The sequence below is a fragment of the Mus pahari genome, chromosome 14 (assembly GCF_900095145.1).
Source record: "Mus pahari chromosome 14, PAHARI_EIJ_v1.1, whole genome shotgun sequence".
Classification (NCBI taxonomy): Eukaryota; Metazoa; Chordata; class Mammalia; order Rodentia; family Muridae; genus Mus; species Mus pahari.
This window is the reverse complement of record NC_034603.1, coordinates 47,176,217-47,192,193: the sequence shown is the minus strand read 5'-3', so window position 1 is coordinate 47,192,193 and position 15,977 is coordinate 47,176,217. Positions and strand designations below refer to the sequence as shown.

Here is a 15,977-nt window from a genome sequence, read left to right as displayed (position 1 = left end):
AATCCAGTTTAGCATCTACAAGTCTTGGGTTCAAGCTCCAACATCACAATATAAAAATGAAAAAACTCGACAAGCAATGGTGGTGCATGCTTTTAATCCCAGCACTCCGGAGGCAGAGAGGCAGGTGGGTCATTGAGTTCTAGGCCAGCCTGGTCTACAGAGTGAGTTCCAAGCCAGAGCTACACAGAGAAACTCTGTCTTGAAACACCATCAATAAATAAATGAATAAGTGGCCAAATGGATAAACTGATGATGATGATGATGATGATGATGGAAGTAAGAAACTCAATTAATCAACCAATCAGCAAATAGTATGTATTATCAAGTCATACCTGAACAGAAAAATGGATGAAATTATCATCCAATCACAGTTACCATTTCTGATATATATCAATCATCTGTCATTACAGCACCTAAGCAATTACGCCTTAAAGACTCATCATAATTATGTTCCTCAATCAATGTTTTTACCTAAAGTCATAGAGCCTAATGCTTTATGTATCTTCTCTCAGTCACTGCTAACCATACTTCCTAAGCTAATACCACTTTCCTAAGACTATCTCACATGCTTCAACTAAAAGTCCTTCCATTAAAATAATAAAAGGAACTTTAAATATCTCAAATGCAAAAGCTTACCACCTACAAAACAACGGAACACAACTAACAGCTATCTCTGTACTGGTGTTCCTGAGTAAAGGAAAACATGATAGAACTTTAAAAACCGCCTCCTTCCTTCCCCTCCCTCTCTCTCTCTGTCCATTTTTGTTCTGTTTTATTTTACCTTGTAAGACATTTTATGTCATCATCTGCTGCTTGGTTTGATGTTCCCATAACCCAGTCTGTTAGATATTCTACCATCTTATTCCTGCAGAATGACAAAAAGGAAAAGAGCAAGTAAGTTTTTAACACATAATTTACTGATTATTTAGACAAAAGTTTTAGTTGTATAGTTGTATAGCCCAGACTGACCTTGAACTTTTGCCTTAGCTTTCTGACTGAAGGAACTGTAGGTATATGCTGATAACCAAAACAGTGCTCTACTAGGGCAAGCAGCTGATGGGTCTAGTGTGACTTTATAGAACAGATAACACTATCAGGGGTGATGGACTAAAAATCAGAAGGACACAGATACAATTCGGATGCTGGTTCTTTGCACTGTCCCTTTGCAATGTGGAAACAGAAACTTTTAGTGCCCATAAGTTAATTAGTTCCAGGAAAGGGGAGAATTTTTTTAAAAAGAAAGACTGAAAACAAAACAGAAAAACAAATGCCTATGGGCACAGAGCTTTGAGAAAGTTGGTTAAGATAATCAGAAAAAACAAATATGTGCAAATATGTACCTCCCTCCCCTCCCCGTACAACAAGCCTTGCTATTTTTCTACACTTTGTTTAACGTAATATTTATAAGACCCTGCTTTGTTCTTCTGAGAACTCACCTAAATTTCATCTCTTGACAAAACGAGAGGTCGTCTCTTCTTGCCATCATGACTTCAACTAACTGACACAATTTTGTTTTTATTTGTATTGCATGGACCATATTCCCAAGAACACGAACGTATCTAATTAAACATGGAATAAAAAAAAAAAGATCAGATATGGACAAAAGATAAGGTATTCCAAATTTAATCTTTAAGCAAAATTAAGTAAATGTAACTTTAGACATGAATAATATTTAAATTTTACTTAGGTAGGAACATATACAACTTCTGATTATCTTATTGCCATAGTCACACTGGGTATGTAGTAAAAAAATGGCAAACTATTTCATCATCCCCATTATCGGTGCATATGAGGTCTTACCTCTTAAAACAAGACTCTGCTGTGATTCAGAACAGAATGTTTACCAGAACAGAATACTTACCTGACCAGATTTAGCATCATTGTCTCAATGCTCGCTTGTCCCAGATGCTCAGAGCTGCCTTCAGTGTGATTATCCAGTAGGTTTTTCATTATGGCTATGGTTTGCTCTACAAACTGAGTATTGCTGTCACTTAATAATACCTACACACGCACAACCAAAAACACAGCCCATTAGCGATCTTACATCAATGAACAGACAACATGACCAGGACAATGAAACTGACGTAATCATCACATGCAGGAACACCACAGGCAAATAAACAAACACACAGATACACAGAGGTACGAAGGCACATATCCATTATTCATAACTCCAGGCATACCCACAGGCCTGAGTTCTTGAGAAGCAGGTTGATCCCTAGATTACATGAATTTTTTTCTGTAATTATGAAAGTTTTTAAAGATGTAAGTGAATTATCATGTTGGTATATAATTTAAATAATTTGAAAGAAAGAGTCTTGATTTATTTCAAACTATTATTGTATTCATAAAGAAGGGTAAAAAACAAAGTGGGGAAGACTTCACCTGTCCTTGAGAGTCAAAAAACTTGCTGATGGTATTCTTCAGTTTGTTAAACAACATTGGATACAGAGCAGGACTCAACTCCAGACCCACCAGGTCCTTCACATTGGTCCGTATCTGAAGCCCCACTTTCTCATGGTTACACACCATTAAGGACAGAAGCCGGTCCATAAATCTGCTGACAGGTGAATCAATATTCCCTTCAGAAGACATTACAGAAATCATAGACCCTTTGCGTTCACTGACAGCACCCATAGGAGGGCTGTATGTTGCTAGGCCAGAGCTGCTTCTCTGTTGCAGGCACACCCCACCAAGGGCACAAAGGAAGCCAGTCATGTTGATCCATTCCTGTAGGGAGTCTGTGTCAGACAAGTCTATGGAGCCTCCTCCACTGACATGGGACATCCGTCTCTTAACAATGGTCTTATGAAGACTTTCTGCAGCCTAAACACAACATTTTGTGAAAAGCAAGAATTCAACATAGACTGAATAAAAATCTTACAAATTACTGTTATCCATTTCTACCAGTAGAAAAAGTATATTTTATATTAAAAACTTGAAACTACCATATACATATTTATTTTTTAATTTTAGTTTTATGTGTATAAATGTTTTACCTGTATGTGTATCTATGGTCTCTCAGCTAAGTGGTTTCTAGCAGAGCTATTTAATATTCCTGTAGTCATGTAACCTTTTACATCTCTACTATCCAACTGAGTAAATAAATACTGAACCTTGGCTACTGTAAAATTGAAAAAGTAAGTCTAACTTGTTTAATTAAATGAGTTAAAAGTTACATTCTAACAGATACATGTGGCTAATAGCTACAAGATTAGGCAAACAGACACAGACGGACCACAAGTATTCTTAAAACAACTCTATATAATATCCTACTCTTCGTAGCTCATAAAGGATTACTTAAGTGAAGCAACAGATCTATTAATACACAAAAATTCACTGAAAAAAAAAACTCACCTGGCCATCTTCCATTTTGGCTTTTGGGTAGTTAAGGATTAATTTTGTAGCCTGTTCCCACTTTGCATGTGTATCTTCCCAAGCCTAAAATGAAGTCAATTATCACTAGGGAGCAACTTTAGGGGTGAATTCAAAGTCAACATGTAATGCAGGTTCTGAGGATACCCTACTTGTAATATGCACATAAGTCAGATTTGCTTCTCAAGTTGTTCTGATCACATAGCTAACAGGAGGCTTGTAACATAGGGAGGGGGAGGTGCTGCAGCTGCTGAGGCCATACCTCAGTGTTTCCTGCAGTAGGGTGCTCAATGCGCCTGAGCAGGGCCATCACTCTTTTCTGAAGTGCTGCTCTTCCTAAGCAAAGACAGCAAGCAAACCCAGTTAGTGTTCAGAGCCATCTTCACACCTGGGAGCCTGCCCCACACAGAGCAGAGCAAAGGAATGAAACAAATGATTCTGACAACCGAGGCGAACACGTGTTCTCACCGACCTCTGCAAGAGTATTTACTGATCCCCAACTCCAAAAGGTCTATGACATAAAACAGCCATCTTCCCACCTATGTCTACGGAAACACATGCCCGGGTGTTTAAAATCTCCCCATTTATAATTCAAGCAGAGTAATTTCTAGAATCTATAACTAACATCAACTTACAGTGCCAGTTACCAATAAGTTTGCATATTAAAAATTCAGTAAAATTTCTATTTCAAATGCCACTGAATTACATCTACCTTGTTCAGAAAAGGATCTCAAGTAAACCGTATGAATTTGCCCTGAAAACTTTCAAACTGTTCTTTAAATAGACTCCACTGTAAAAATAATTAGATGTCAGTCAAAGTAACATGGTTAAAAAAAGAGGGGGGGAAAAAAAAAAGAGCCACATTTACCCGTTGACATCATATTGCTGACTGAGGCAAATTCCATGAATGTGTTATAGTTGGGCAAGAAGTTGTGTACTGACACTTCATCCACTCCACATCGAATATCTGCTTCTTCACAGAGGTGGCGGAAACAGGACATAGCAACCAGAACAGCTTCAGTGTCCGGATTCCACAGAAACATGTATAAGGCCACTTCTAGCTTGGTCTGGGCTTGCCGGCATATAGGTGGGGTTCCACTGCACCCTGCTGTGCTATCCTGGGAGGAAGGAGGGATGTATCTGCAACTCAGATGACTGTATTTACAAACTGAACAATGTACCATCTACCATAGCACACAAAATAAATAAGAATTTACCTTTTTAATAATAAGATCTTTTTCTGATGTACCTTACTCTAAATCAGATGTGAACCAATATATGGTTCCTATAATGGTACTCATTTCAATTGGAATAGATATTATCCTAGATTCCAGAAATGCAGATAGTCTGTAACAAATATACGATTAAGACACAGAGAGTCCAATGCAGTAAAATTGATCCACTTGTGGGTCAACCATATTGACAAAGGAAGAGGAAGCAACAGCGAGCACTGCTTCCTATAGGGAAGAAACAAACACCCGGAAGTACTGGCTGAAACAATGACCCACAAACTAACACTGAGGCACAAAGACAGCAAAAACACTTAGAAAGCCAATGCCAAGGACACAGGCGAAGCACACACTGCAGCTGCTACAGGGCTCATTGAGGTTTCTGCCTCAACAGGCTACAGTGAAACGTAAGCATAACAAGGCTCTGTCTGAAAGACAAAACCTTCCATAATGATTTCATAATTCTGCTCATATTTTGATTTATGTTTTAAGGACATTTACAGAAATAAATGTCCTGCTGGACATAGCAATACAAATCTATAATCTCACTTGTGTGGAATTGGCAAGAGGACCAAAGCCAGCCTGGCATATTTGGGACTTAGTCTACAAATGTAAACCTTGCCAAGCACGACTGCCCTTAATTACAGTATGTGCAAGGGTGAAGCAGGAGGATTACAGCGAATTCAAGGCTAGCCTGTGCTACAAAGCAAGACTGTGTCAATACATATATACATGTATGTATACATAAATAAATAAAAATAAAAGCCAAAAGAGAAAAAGAAATAACATCTTAGCAACAATTATCCAAAAATTAAGCAAAATACTGTGTTTTAATTATAATTAATTTGAACCTCCTTTAATTCAACTTCTACATCTGAATAGACTTTTTCACACACACAAAAAAAAATGATTATAGTGGTCAGCTATAGTGTCAAATAATCATGTGCTATTTACATTTTACCTACTCGAATCCTCAAAACTCTGGAGCAACAATCATACTGGTTTTATTATTTGTTATTAACTATTATTATTAATTGCTTTCTGATTATTGATTTTGTGGAAGACAGTCTTACTATGTAAACCTACCTTTAAACTTGTCCCCTCTGGGACAGAGGGATAAACCAATGGTTAAGGCCACTAAGAGCAATGCCTGCCCTTCCAGAGAACGGGGTTTGCTTCCCAGCACTCACAAGGCAGCTCACAACCACCCGTGATTCCAGTTCATGGGATCAGAAGCCCTCTTCTGGCCTCTGTGGACATCAGATATACATGAGTGCATAGATATACAGGTAGGCAAAGCACCCATACACACTTAAAAAAAAAAAAAGGAAAACTTAAAAGGCTGAAAGGCTGGGCATGGTGGTACAGGCAGATATCTCAATTTGAGGCCAACCTTTGTCCACAGTAAGTTACAGGATAGCCAGAGCTATTCAGTGATATCCTGTCTTTAAAAAACAAAACAAAAACTCTACTTATGATCCTCTTGCCTCAGCCTCTGCAACACTAAGATTATAGGTGTATTCCACCATGTCCTGCTATCACCTCTTGTAATCTAAGAAACTAAGGCACAGAGTCGTGAAAAATTTGCCCAGGGTTCCACAGTGAGCAGCAATACAACTAAATTCCGAGCAGTCTGCAACTAATGTGCTAAATTATTTAATCGAAAGTTACCAACATCCACTTAGAAAAGTAGGGCAAAGATGATGATACGGGAGAGTTACAGAGGAAGCTACCTACCATTGAGGAATTCCCCTTTCCTTTCCGCAGAGATGCTCCAGGAGTGCAGGTACGTAGGAACTCATCATGATCAACTGACGTCTGAGTGGTATTGCCACTAGCAGGCATTTCACATCCTACTCCATAAAGGTAGAGAGAATGACAGGAACTTCTATCTGCCTGCTAGAAAGAAGAAGCAGCGATGGCACTGAGAGAGTAGTGTGAACTGACTTTCTATTTAAGGCAGCCCTGGGAAACCTTCCTCTCCAAAAGCTTTACCTTTAGAAACATTCATTAACCCATTGTGGTAAATAAGGATTGTGCACTATCTTTCTTTCAAACACCTCTCAGTTGTCTAACCTCCAAACCAAGTACAATTTAGATGATTATGTAAAATCTATTATAAGAAAATGGTAGCACTTTATCAATCTATAGATTACAGTTTTGCCTTGTCAGGATAATTAGCACTGCTGAGTTATTTCGCCAGCCCTTACAGAGTACCTCTGATTCACTACTAGATTACTAACAGTGACCATGTTAGGCAATATGCCAAAGACACAAAATTCTTAAGTCTAAAATCTTCAGGACAAACTTTGTTCTGTGACATAAACACAATATAAGCCAGATACAAATAACCTTACCTCTCCATCAGCATTCCTCTAAATAAAATTGTATCAAGATGCTTGGTAAGGTTTCTTATAGCTATAATTCTAGGCCTGGATAAAAATTAATTAAATCAAGTATTCTTCAAATTATGTTATAATAGAAAAACCTTGAAATTGATTATAAAAATTACATGTTAAAAGAAACGTTAGGTTCTTTCCTGTTCCCCAGAACTTCAATGTTTCAACAGTTCAGGACCAAAAAATTGTATTCTAATTAAAAAACGATTCCTGATCTTTTTTCAAAAGATAAAATCATCCCTAACTCTACAGAACCTGAGTGCTCCACTATTAAGATACATCCTCAGGCCTTGTTTGAAACAACATCTCAATGTGTAGTCCAGGCTGGCCTGGAATCCACTCTGCTCAGGCTGGCCTCAACAGTACTAGAATTATAGGCATGTGCTACCATACCCAGTTAACAGACAAATAACTTTAGGGGAGACATACAAATTTAACTTAAATTTACAACTTCTGCCCTTCAGCTTTTTAAAGATTATTTCCCAGACTAGCTTAGCTCCGAAAGCCAAGTCATGAGGACTTAAAAATAAAGAGAAAACACTATTTGAGGCATCTTTGATTACAGTAGCCTCTACTCTTCATAGGCCTGACCCAGAATCTTACTTAAGTCAACTAGAATTCATTAACCTTCCATTTACCAACTCAAAACCTAGAATATTTAAATGCTGGACTACCAGATCATACCTTCTGTACTTCCACTTCTCTTAAGTACTTCATTGAGGGAGGAGCTGAAGTAGGATATAATCCAGCTAATAAAACCTTTTTAACTTGTTCTGCGCTGGTTAGCCTTTTGTTACCTGGCTACAAGCTAGAGTAATCTTAGAAAGGGAACCTTAATTAAAAGGATGACTCCTTCAGGCTGGCCTGGTGACAAGTCTGTGGGACATTTTCTCGATTAATGACTGATGCGGGAGAGCTCAGTCCACTGTCGGCAATTATCACCCAGTGGTCCTGGGTTGTATAATGAGCAAGCCAAAGAGCAAACCAGTAAGCAGTGCTCCTTCATGGCCTCTGCTTTAGTTCCTTGTCTTGGCTTCCCCCAATGATGGATTGCCATCAAGACATGTAAGCCAAATACACCCAACCCAAGTTGCTGGTCCTGGTGTTTATCATAGCAGTAAAATGAAAACTAACACATCTCCTTACTATCGGGATATTTCTAATTTAAGAATGTCACTGTACAGCCGGGCAGTGGTGGTGCACACCTGTAGTCCCAGCACTTGGGAGGCAGAGGCAGTCTGATTTCTGAGTTTGAGGCCAACCTGGTCTACAGAGTGAGTTCCAGGACAGCCACGGCTACACAGAGAAACCCTGTCTCAAAAAAACAAAACAAAAAAAAAAAAAAAAAGTCACTGTGCTTACCTTATTTTTAAGAAGAAATTTATTTCTGCAGATCAGAATTTCCCGTAACCACTTGAGAATTTCTGTGCTACTAAGCATTTGATGGCTAGTTAATTTCTTACAGATGTAAAAAAGCATTTGTGAGCTGCAGTAACAAAAAGTTCATTGTTACAAAATCATCAAGAACCTAATACATATACATAATCATACATAACGTGACATATTTCATAGTAGATGTACGTTTAGAGGCTTAGTTTTACTTGTTTACAGGTTTTATCCAAATGTTAATAACAACACATTTAAAAAAAATTCTATCCTTGCAGTGGGGATCAGAAAAATTATAAATTCACACACACAGCAAAGCCTGCATAGCACGAGTAGCCTGGAGGCAGGGCCTAAAAACTGCTGCCATGCCTCTCACGTCTATAAAGGAAGTTTCAACAGAACACAGCCATAGTCCCTCATTCCCAGGCTGTAACTGCTTTCTGGCTCCAAATGTGAAAGTACAGACTCACAACAGAATGTGTGAGCCAAGACACCTGACACCTGGTCCATTTCCCATACTTTAGAGAACAAGATTGCTAATTTGTTCTGTATACTCTACAATACTATACAATTGTGCTGTTTAGCTATGAGCCGCCCACGTGTGACCACTTGAGCACTTTAAATGAAGCTTGTCCATAATGAAATGTGTTTTCAAATGTAGTGTAGTAAGACACACTACAAATTTTGAAGACTTTATGAAAAAATATAAAATATCTCACTGACAATTCAAATTGATTTTATGTTGCACTATTTCATATATATTTAAATAAATGCATTTATGATGTGTTAAGTTAATTACATATATCTCCAATGACTATGTCATTATTAGAGTTTAGATTTTTAACTCGGTCTCCACATACCTAACACACCCATGTCTATGATGAGACAATAGCATAGGCCTAGGTTTATAGATTTACATCTTCCTAATATAGTGCCCTCATGCTTGTTAAAGAAAGCCATCTACTCGGCTTCAGAAATAGACAGTTAAATCCTATACATATTTTCTTATTTATACATATATGCCTGTTTTTAGCTAATTCACCAAAACCACTAGTACATACAGAAGATTGACAAAGATCTAGCTCACCACTCCTTTAATGCACATCATATACTGCACTACTGAGCTATATGCTTAGTTTAAAAATTAAAAGCTAAGTTACAAAATGTCAATACTTTTAGTCTTATAACTGAAAAAATCTATTAAAAACACAATTATGGGACTGGAGAGATGGCTCAGTGGTTAAGAACACTGGTTGCTCTTCTGAAGGTCCTGAGTTCAAAACCCAGCAACCACATAATGGCTCACAACCATCTGTAACGAGATCTGTCACCCTCTTCTGGTGTGTCTGAAGACAGCTATAGTGTACTTAAATATAATAATAAATAAACTTAAAAAACAAAACAAAACAAACACAATTATAGCTAGGCATGATAGGACACACCTTTAGATGCAGCACTCCAGAGGCAGAGGGAAGTGGATTTCTTAGACTTTAAGGCCAGTCTGATCTACACAGTTAAGTTCTGGGCTAGCCAAGGTTACATAGTTAGTCCCTGTCTCAAAACAACAAACACAATTGTAACTGCTTAGAAGTGCACCACACAGGATGATACATGAAGTAGAAAAACGTGTAGCCAGCTGACAAAAATTAACACCATCTTAAAACGTTTTCACAAATATGTGATAGTTCTCTGAACATTTTCAATTCAAATTAAATATAAGAATGAACTAAATATCTCACAGCTAACATTTAAAGACAATAACCAAATTAAAATGTGAAAGCCCATGTACCTGATTTCCCAGAACGTCTCTACAGGAGCGTCAGGGTTCCAGAGATCGATGCTCTCTAACTGATGAAGGACCAGCAAAGCCTGAAATGTACAAAGAGAAGGCACTGAAAACGCCTTGGAAAAATAACACTGGAGCACTCGTTTTACAAATGCTAACAAACTCAGCTGGGTCTGTCTTAGGAACAGTGAAAAACACGTTTTTGAAAGCCAGTCAGAATACCAACCCCAAACTAACTAACTCCCTCTGCCCCTGCCATCATTACTCTACATGGAGCCATGAATGAACTCAAAACAATATACACACACCAAGCTGCTTCAGGAAATAAACAACGAGGTTTCAATAATTAATAACTCTAGAATAAATTATCTCCCCTAAAATTAACACATACGGCAATATTAACCCACACAATGAAACAGCAGAAATTAACTTCCTTGTTACATAAACTTTTTAGACAGAAAAGTTACTTTCTAAAATTGACAGAGGGGCAAAAACAAAACAAACTTTATATTTAGTAACAGTTTACTTTAGTTAATGAAGACTAGCAGGAATTAAGTGACTCATTTTAAATAAGTAACTTCCATATAAATATGCTAGCTTATAAATTAAAACTATCCAAGATTATTAAAGCAAAGACCCTTTCATCAAACCAGCTCAAGCTAGACTGCAATTCCACAGTGTTTCCCCATTCCCTAGCAAATTCTATTGTACATTTCAGTACATTCGGTCCATGGTAAAAATACATATGGGATCTTTAAGCCCCTGTTATTAAAACATCAATGAACTGTTACCTGAAACAAATAAATAACTTACAGTTAGCAATTAAAAAAAAAAAGTACAAATTGCAATTCAGTTTTACCACTACTATACAAACACTTGATACAATTTCCTGGTACTTTAGGGTTTTCTATTGTTTTTCATACAGTGGCATCAATTTGGTTGGGAATTTAAAGCAGTTGCTTTCTCTTATTCCATCTGAACTTTGCAGACAAACACATGTGACAAGACAAACACATGTAACATCTTAGCTCTTAGACAGGGGCACAGTCTTTATGAGCTCCGCTGCTTCAGGGGTTCTAGACCCATCATAGAAACTTCGGCAAAGTGTTTGATGGGAAAAGAAAAGAACCTAAGGCATACTGAGGTTTTCTTTTGGAGGGTGTTGAACTGCCAAAGCACATCTGTGTTTTTGAAGGACTTTATATTATGCATACAAAGAAGAGAAGGCAGTCTTCTGGTATAGTACAAAGAACAGAAGCTAAGACCCAAATCCCAGCTTTATGCCTGTCACTCACAAATAGTTTGGCATTTGGTGAGACTGGGATATTTTAGGGGTTTTTAGGTGGCACATTCTCTGTTTAATAAGGTTTTTTGTTTAATCTGAATAAAAATTTATTAGGTTTTTGCATTTCAATGAGATTATATTCCTTTTCATGTTCTCCTTTGCTTTAATTTTCCATACTGCTATGTGTTAGCTGACAGAGATATACCCTGAGAAGTACCTCAAAGGTGATTTATGTCATCATGCCAGTATCAGAGAACACAGTGACATTAAAAAGATGGCTAAGAAGTCATTAGATGATACAATTTGTTGGGAAACACCTTATTATTGTGGTTTGTTCTTGATGAATAAATTCTACACAGTGTGGGACTGACAGCTTCAACAAGCTCCAAACATATTACACTTATCTAGTATCTCCTAAGCATTCTCAAACACTGCTGAGTGGTTCACATAGTTTGAATGGATGTTTAATAGCATGCCAAGTTGAAATACTACTCTCTCAAATATAAACCCATTCTCTTACTAATGAATAATTAAGGTCTTCCTGATACACTATTACAGGAAGATACATGTATTTTTTAATCTTGAATTGTATATTATACACAAGACAAGAAATGTTAAGAATTGATTATTGAAGTGAAAATAATCAAAATATTTGAATAGATCCTCCAAAGACAATATAAGCAATGTAGCAATTTCTAGGATGATTACACACACACACACACACACACACACACACACACACACACACACACGCACACACACCCCTTTGCTCTACTCTGTCTTATGCCCACCAGGCATCGGCTCTCTGCCTGCCCTCACCAGGCTGCTCTGCCTGTGAAGCTTTGTGTAAAGGAGTCGACAGAATGCACTTTGCCTTTGATAATTCTCACTGTCGGTGAGACTCCTCCAGTTTCTGCACTCATCAGGAACTCACGCTGGTTTAGTTTACTTTCAGACAGGGTCTATGTGGCTTTGACTGTCTTGGAACTCTCTATGTAAACCAGCCTCTTTGGGGGGTTTTGGTTATTGCTGTTGTTGTTGCTGTTACTGTTGTTGTCTTACGTTAGCTGGAATCTACTCAAGAAAAATGCACACTGTTCACAACTTAGATTTATGTATTAGTGACCTAGAGGCCATCAATTTTTCTTTTCTTCTTCTTCACCATCTTCATCATTTTAGTGACCGGGTCTTACTCTGTAGTACTGGATGGCCTGGAACTCTCCATGTAGATAAGGCTGTCCAAGAACTCATAACTAGCCTCCTGTCTCTTGCCTCCTGAGAGCTGGGATTAAATGAGTGTGTCACCAATCCAATTCATTTTATTTTCATTACTGCAAAGAATTCAATTAAATCAGTATAACAGGAATTGTCTACTCGGCTGACACATCTGAATGGCGCCCACTCTGGAGGAAGACACAACACAAGCTGCACTGCTGACCATTTTGTGTGCTCTGTAAGTGGACATGTGCACTTCTCTCTATGACCAGGAGTTAACTATCAGCATTTATGTTTAGCTCTGATATTATAAAATAACATTTAATGGTAGTTGCACTAAATTATACTCAGTAGTATGTAAACGAAAACACAATATCAACATTTTAAAATTTATACACTTTTTTCTTACTGATTTCTATCTTAATTCTACTACGGCAATAAAATAATGTTTCAATACTTTGATAGTTTTAAGTCTCCTATGTTAAATATTTCCAGTTATACTTGGAAAATAAAATTACTGTCTGAATTCAGTGTAATAGTCTACTGGATGATAACAACCCCACCCCATCTTTACTACCGGATGTTAGGAAAAGTTCTCAGGAACACTACTGCCTCTGGATTGTAAACAGCTTCTGTCTTTATAGCACTTTACACATTGTGTTTTATACATCCTGAAGCTTTAGTAACTTCATGCACTTTTACTTCCTAGACTGAACCTTTGTAACAAGATCTGTCTCTCTCTCTCTCTCTTTTCCCCCCACATCCCTCCCTCCCTCCCCCTTCCTTCCTCCCCTCCCCCTCTCTCCAGTGAATCTGGGGCTAGAGAGATGGCTTAGCAGCTAAGAGCATTTGCTGCTGCTCTTCTAGAACACTTGCATTTGGTTCCTAGCATCCATCTCAGTAGGTGACCAACCACCTATATGTAATTTCAACTACAGGGAGCCAATACCCTCTTCTGGCCTCCCTGGGGACCCACACACACACACACGTGTACACATTCACAGATACACATCCTTACACATAAATAAGACACCTTTACTTTCTATGTACTACATTACACTTTTCTATGCTTGTACTATCTTTCTTCCAGTATTCTTATAGCTATGCTAGGTCTCTTGTGAGACCACACAGTAAGATTTTTTACGTCAGTTAGAATTTACTCAAGAAAAATAAAAAATCTGTTCACATTGTGTGTGTGTGTGTGTGTGTGTGTGTGTGTGTGTGTACCTAGAGGCTATCAATTTTTTTTCCTTCATCATCATCATCATCATCATCAATTTTGATGACAGAGTCTTATTCTGTAACAGGCTGGCCTGGAACTCAACATGTAGACCAGGCTGGCCCCAAATTTACAACTGCCTCTGCTTCCTGAATGCTGGGAATGAAGGCATGCACCACCATACCCAGCAAAAGCTGTACTTCTAAAGAGCCAAAAGCAAAACACAAATGATCATCAACAGATAAATGAGTAAATGAGTTGTGCTATATTCATATTAATGGGACACTAAACAGAATAAAACAGGATGAACCTTGAGAAAAATCAACCACTAACACAATACAGTTACAGCAATTATGCTGAACTGAAAATAAAAACCTTTATTTCATTTATCTAAAATGCAAACTAATTACATTAACAAAGCAAATCAATTATTACAAAGGAGCCAAGGAAAAGACACAGGATAAGAAGAGGACGGCAAAGGAATACAAGGTTGACATTCAGTAGTAGTGCATGTTGTCTACCAATTGAGCCCATTGGTGAACAAGCCAATGCAATATTCATCAACAACCAGGAAAAGGGAACTAACATGTGCGACAATACACGAGTGTCAAAAAATTTTTCCTAACTTAAGGGAGGTGAACAAATAAGATCATATTTGATGAATCTTACTCAAGAACTACAAACTTGTAAAACTAACCCACATCTTCAGAATCTGACCAGTAAGTGTATAGAACATGGGAAGGAGTATTAACTGCAAAAAGGAAACTTTCTGGGCTGAATACATTATAAATTATATAAATATATATATAATCATATATATATAAATTATATATATATGTGATTTATTATTATATGTAAGTACACTGTCACTCCCTTCAGACACACCAGGAGAGGGCACTAGATCCCTTTACAGAAGGTTGTGAGCCAACATGACCTTCAGAAGAGCTGTCAGTGCTCTTAACTGCTGAGTCATCTCTCCAGCCCCCTGAATATATTCTTAAGTCTTAAACTAATTGTATATGTTAATTATAAAAAATTCATTTAAATAAAAGGTATATGTTTAAGTTGTCAGTACAAAAATAACACTTAAAAGTAAACTCTGAGGAGGTCCAGTGACCAGCCCAAATCGGGATCCATCTTTCAAGGGGAGGCTCCAAGGCCTGACACTATTACTGATGCTATAGTGTGCTTACAGACACGAGCCTAGCATGGCTGCCTTCCAAGAGGCCCAAAAAGCGGCAAGACACAGATACCCAATCAATGCACTGAAGTTGGGGACCCTGGGGTTGAATTAGGGAAAAGCTAGAAGAAGCTGAGGAGGAGGGTGACCCCATAGGAAGACCAGCAGTTTCAACTAACCCAGACCCCTGAGATCTCTTGGACACTGAGTCACCAACCAGGCAGCATACACTCGCTGATATGAGGCCCTGGACAAATATACAACAGAGGACTGCCAGGTCTTGCCTCAGTGAGAGAAGACACACTAACCCTCAAGAGACTTGGGGTGGGTTGGAGGTGGGAACATCCTTTTGGAAACTGGGGGAGGGGCAGATGGGAGGAGGAACTGTTGGTGGGTGGACCAGGAGGGGGATAACAACTGAGCTGTTAAAAAAAAAAAAAAAAAAAAAAAGATTAAAGATAATTTAAAAAACAAGTAAACTCTAAGCTGATGAGCGGGATAAGTAAAGACACTGCTGTCAGTAAAAGCCTGACAACCAGAGGTCAATCCCTGGGACCCAATGGTGGGAAGAAACAATCAACTCCTACAAGTTATTCTCTGACCTCTTCATAGATGCTGTGCTATGCACACATCCTCCCATACAATAAATAAGTAAGGGAAAAATGTCGAGTAACATATAAAGGAAGACCTAATAGAATTACACCAGACTTCTAACCAGATATCATGAAAGCCAGAAGATCCTGGACAGATGTTATACAGACCCTAAGACAACACAAATGCCAGCCCAGGCTACTATACCCAGCTAAACTCTCAATTACCATAGATGGAGAAACCAAAGTATTCCATGACAAAACCAAATTCACACAATATCTTTCAATGAATCCAGCCCTTCAAAGGATAATA

At 38.1% G+C, this 15,977-nt stretch overlaps 1 protein-coding gene across 1 annotated transcript in view; it reads right to left on the bottom strand.

Moving 5' to 3' along the window:
• The window catches only part of Nf1 (neurofibromin 1), a 248,403-nt gene that overhangs the window by 138,965 nt on the left and 93,461 nt on the right, over positions 1-15,977 (bottom strand). The window contains exons 15-24 of the mRNA XM_021212697.2: positions 10,179-10,258; positions 8,366-8,489; positions 6,342-6,503; positions 4,244-4,493; positions 3,638-3,711; positions 3,358-3,441; positions 2,386-2,826; positions 1,862-2,001; positions 1,437-1,559; positions 782-865 (exon numbers count right to left, since the gene is read on the bottom strand). Coding sequence (XP_021068356.1) covers positions 782-865; positions 1,437-1,559; positions 1,862-2,001; positions 2,386-2,826; positions 3,358-3,441; positions 3,638-3,711; positions 4,244-4,493; positions 6,342-6,503; positions 8,366-8,489; positions 10,179-10,258 — 1,562 coding nt within the window. The remainder of the gene's footprint in view (positions 1-781; positions 866-1,436; positions 1,560-1,861; positions 2,002-2,385; positions 2,827-3,357; positions 3,442-3,637; positions 3,712-4,243; positions 4,494-6,341; positions 6,504-8,365; positions 8,490-10,178; positions 10,259-15,977) is intronic.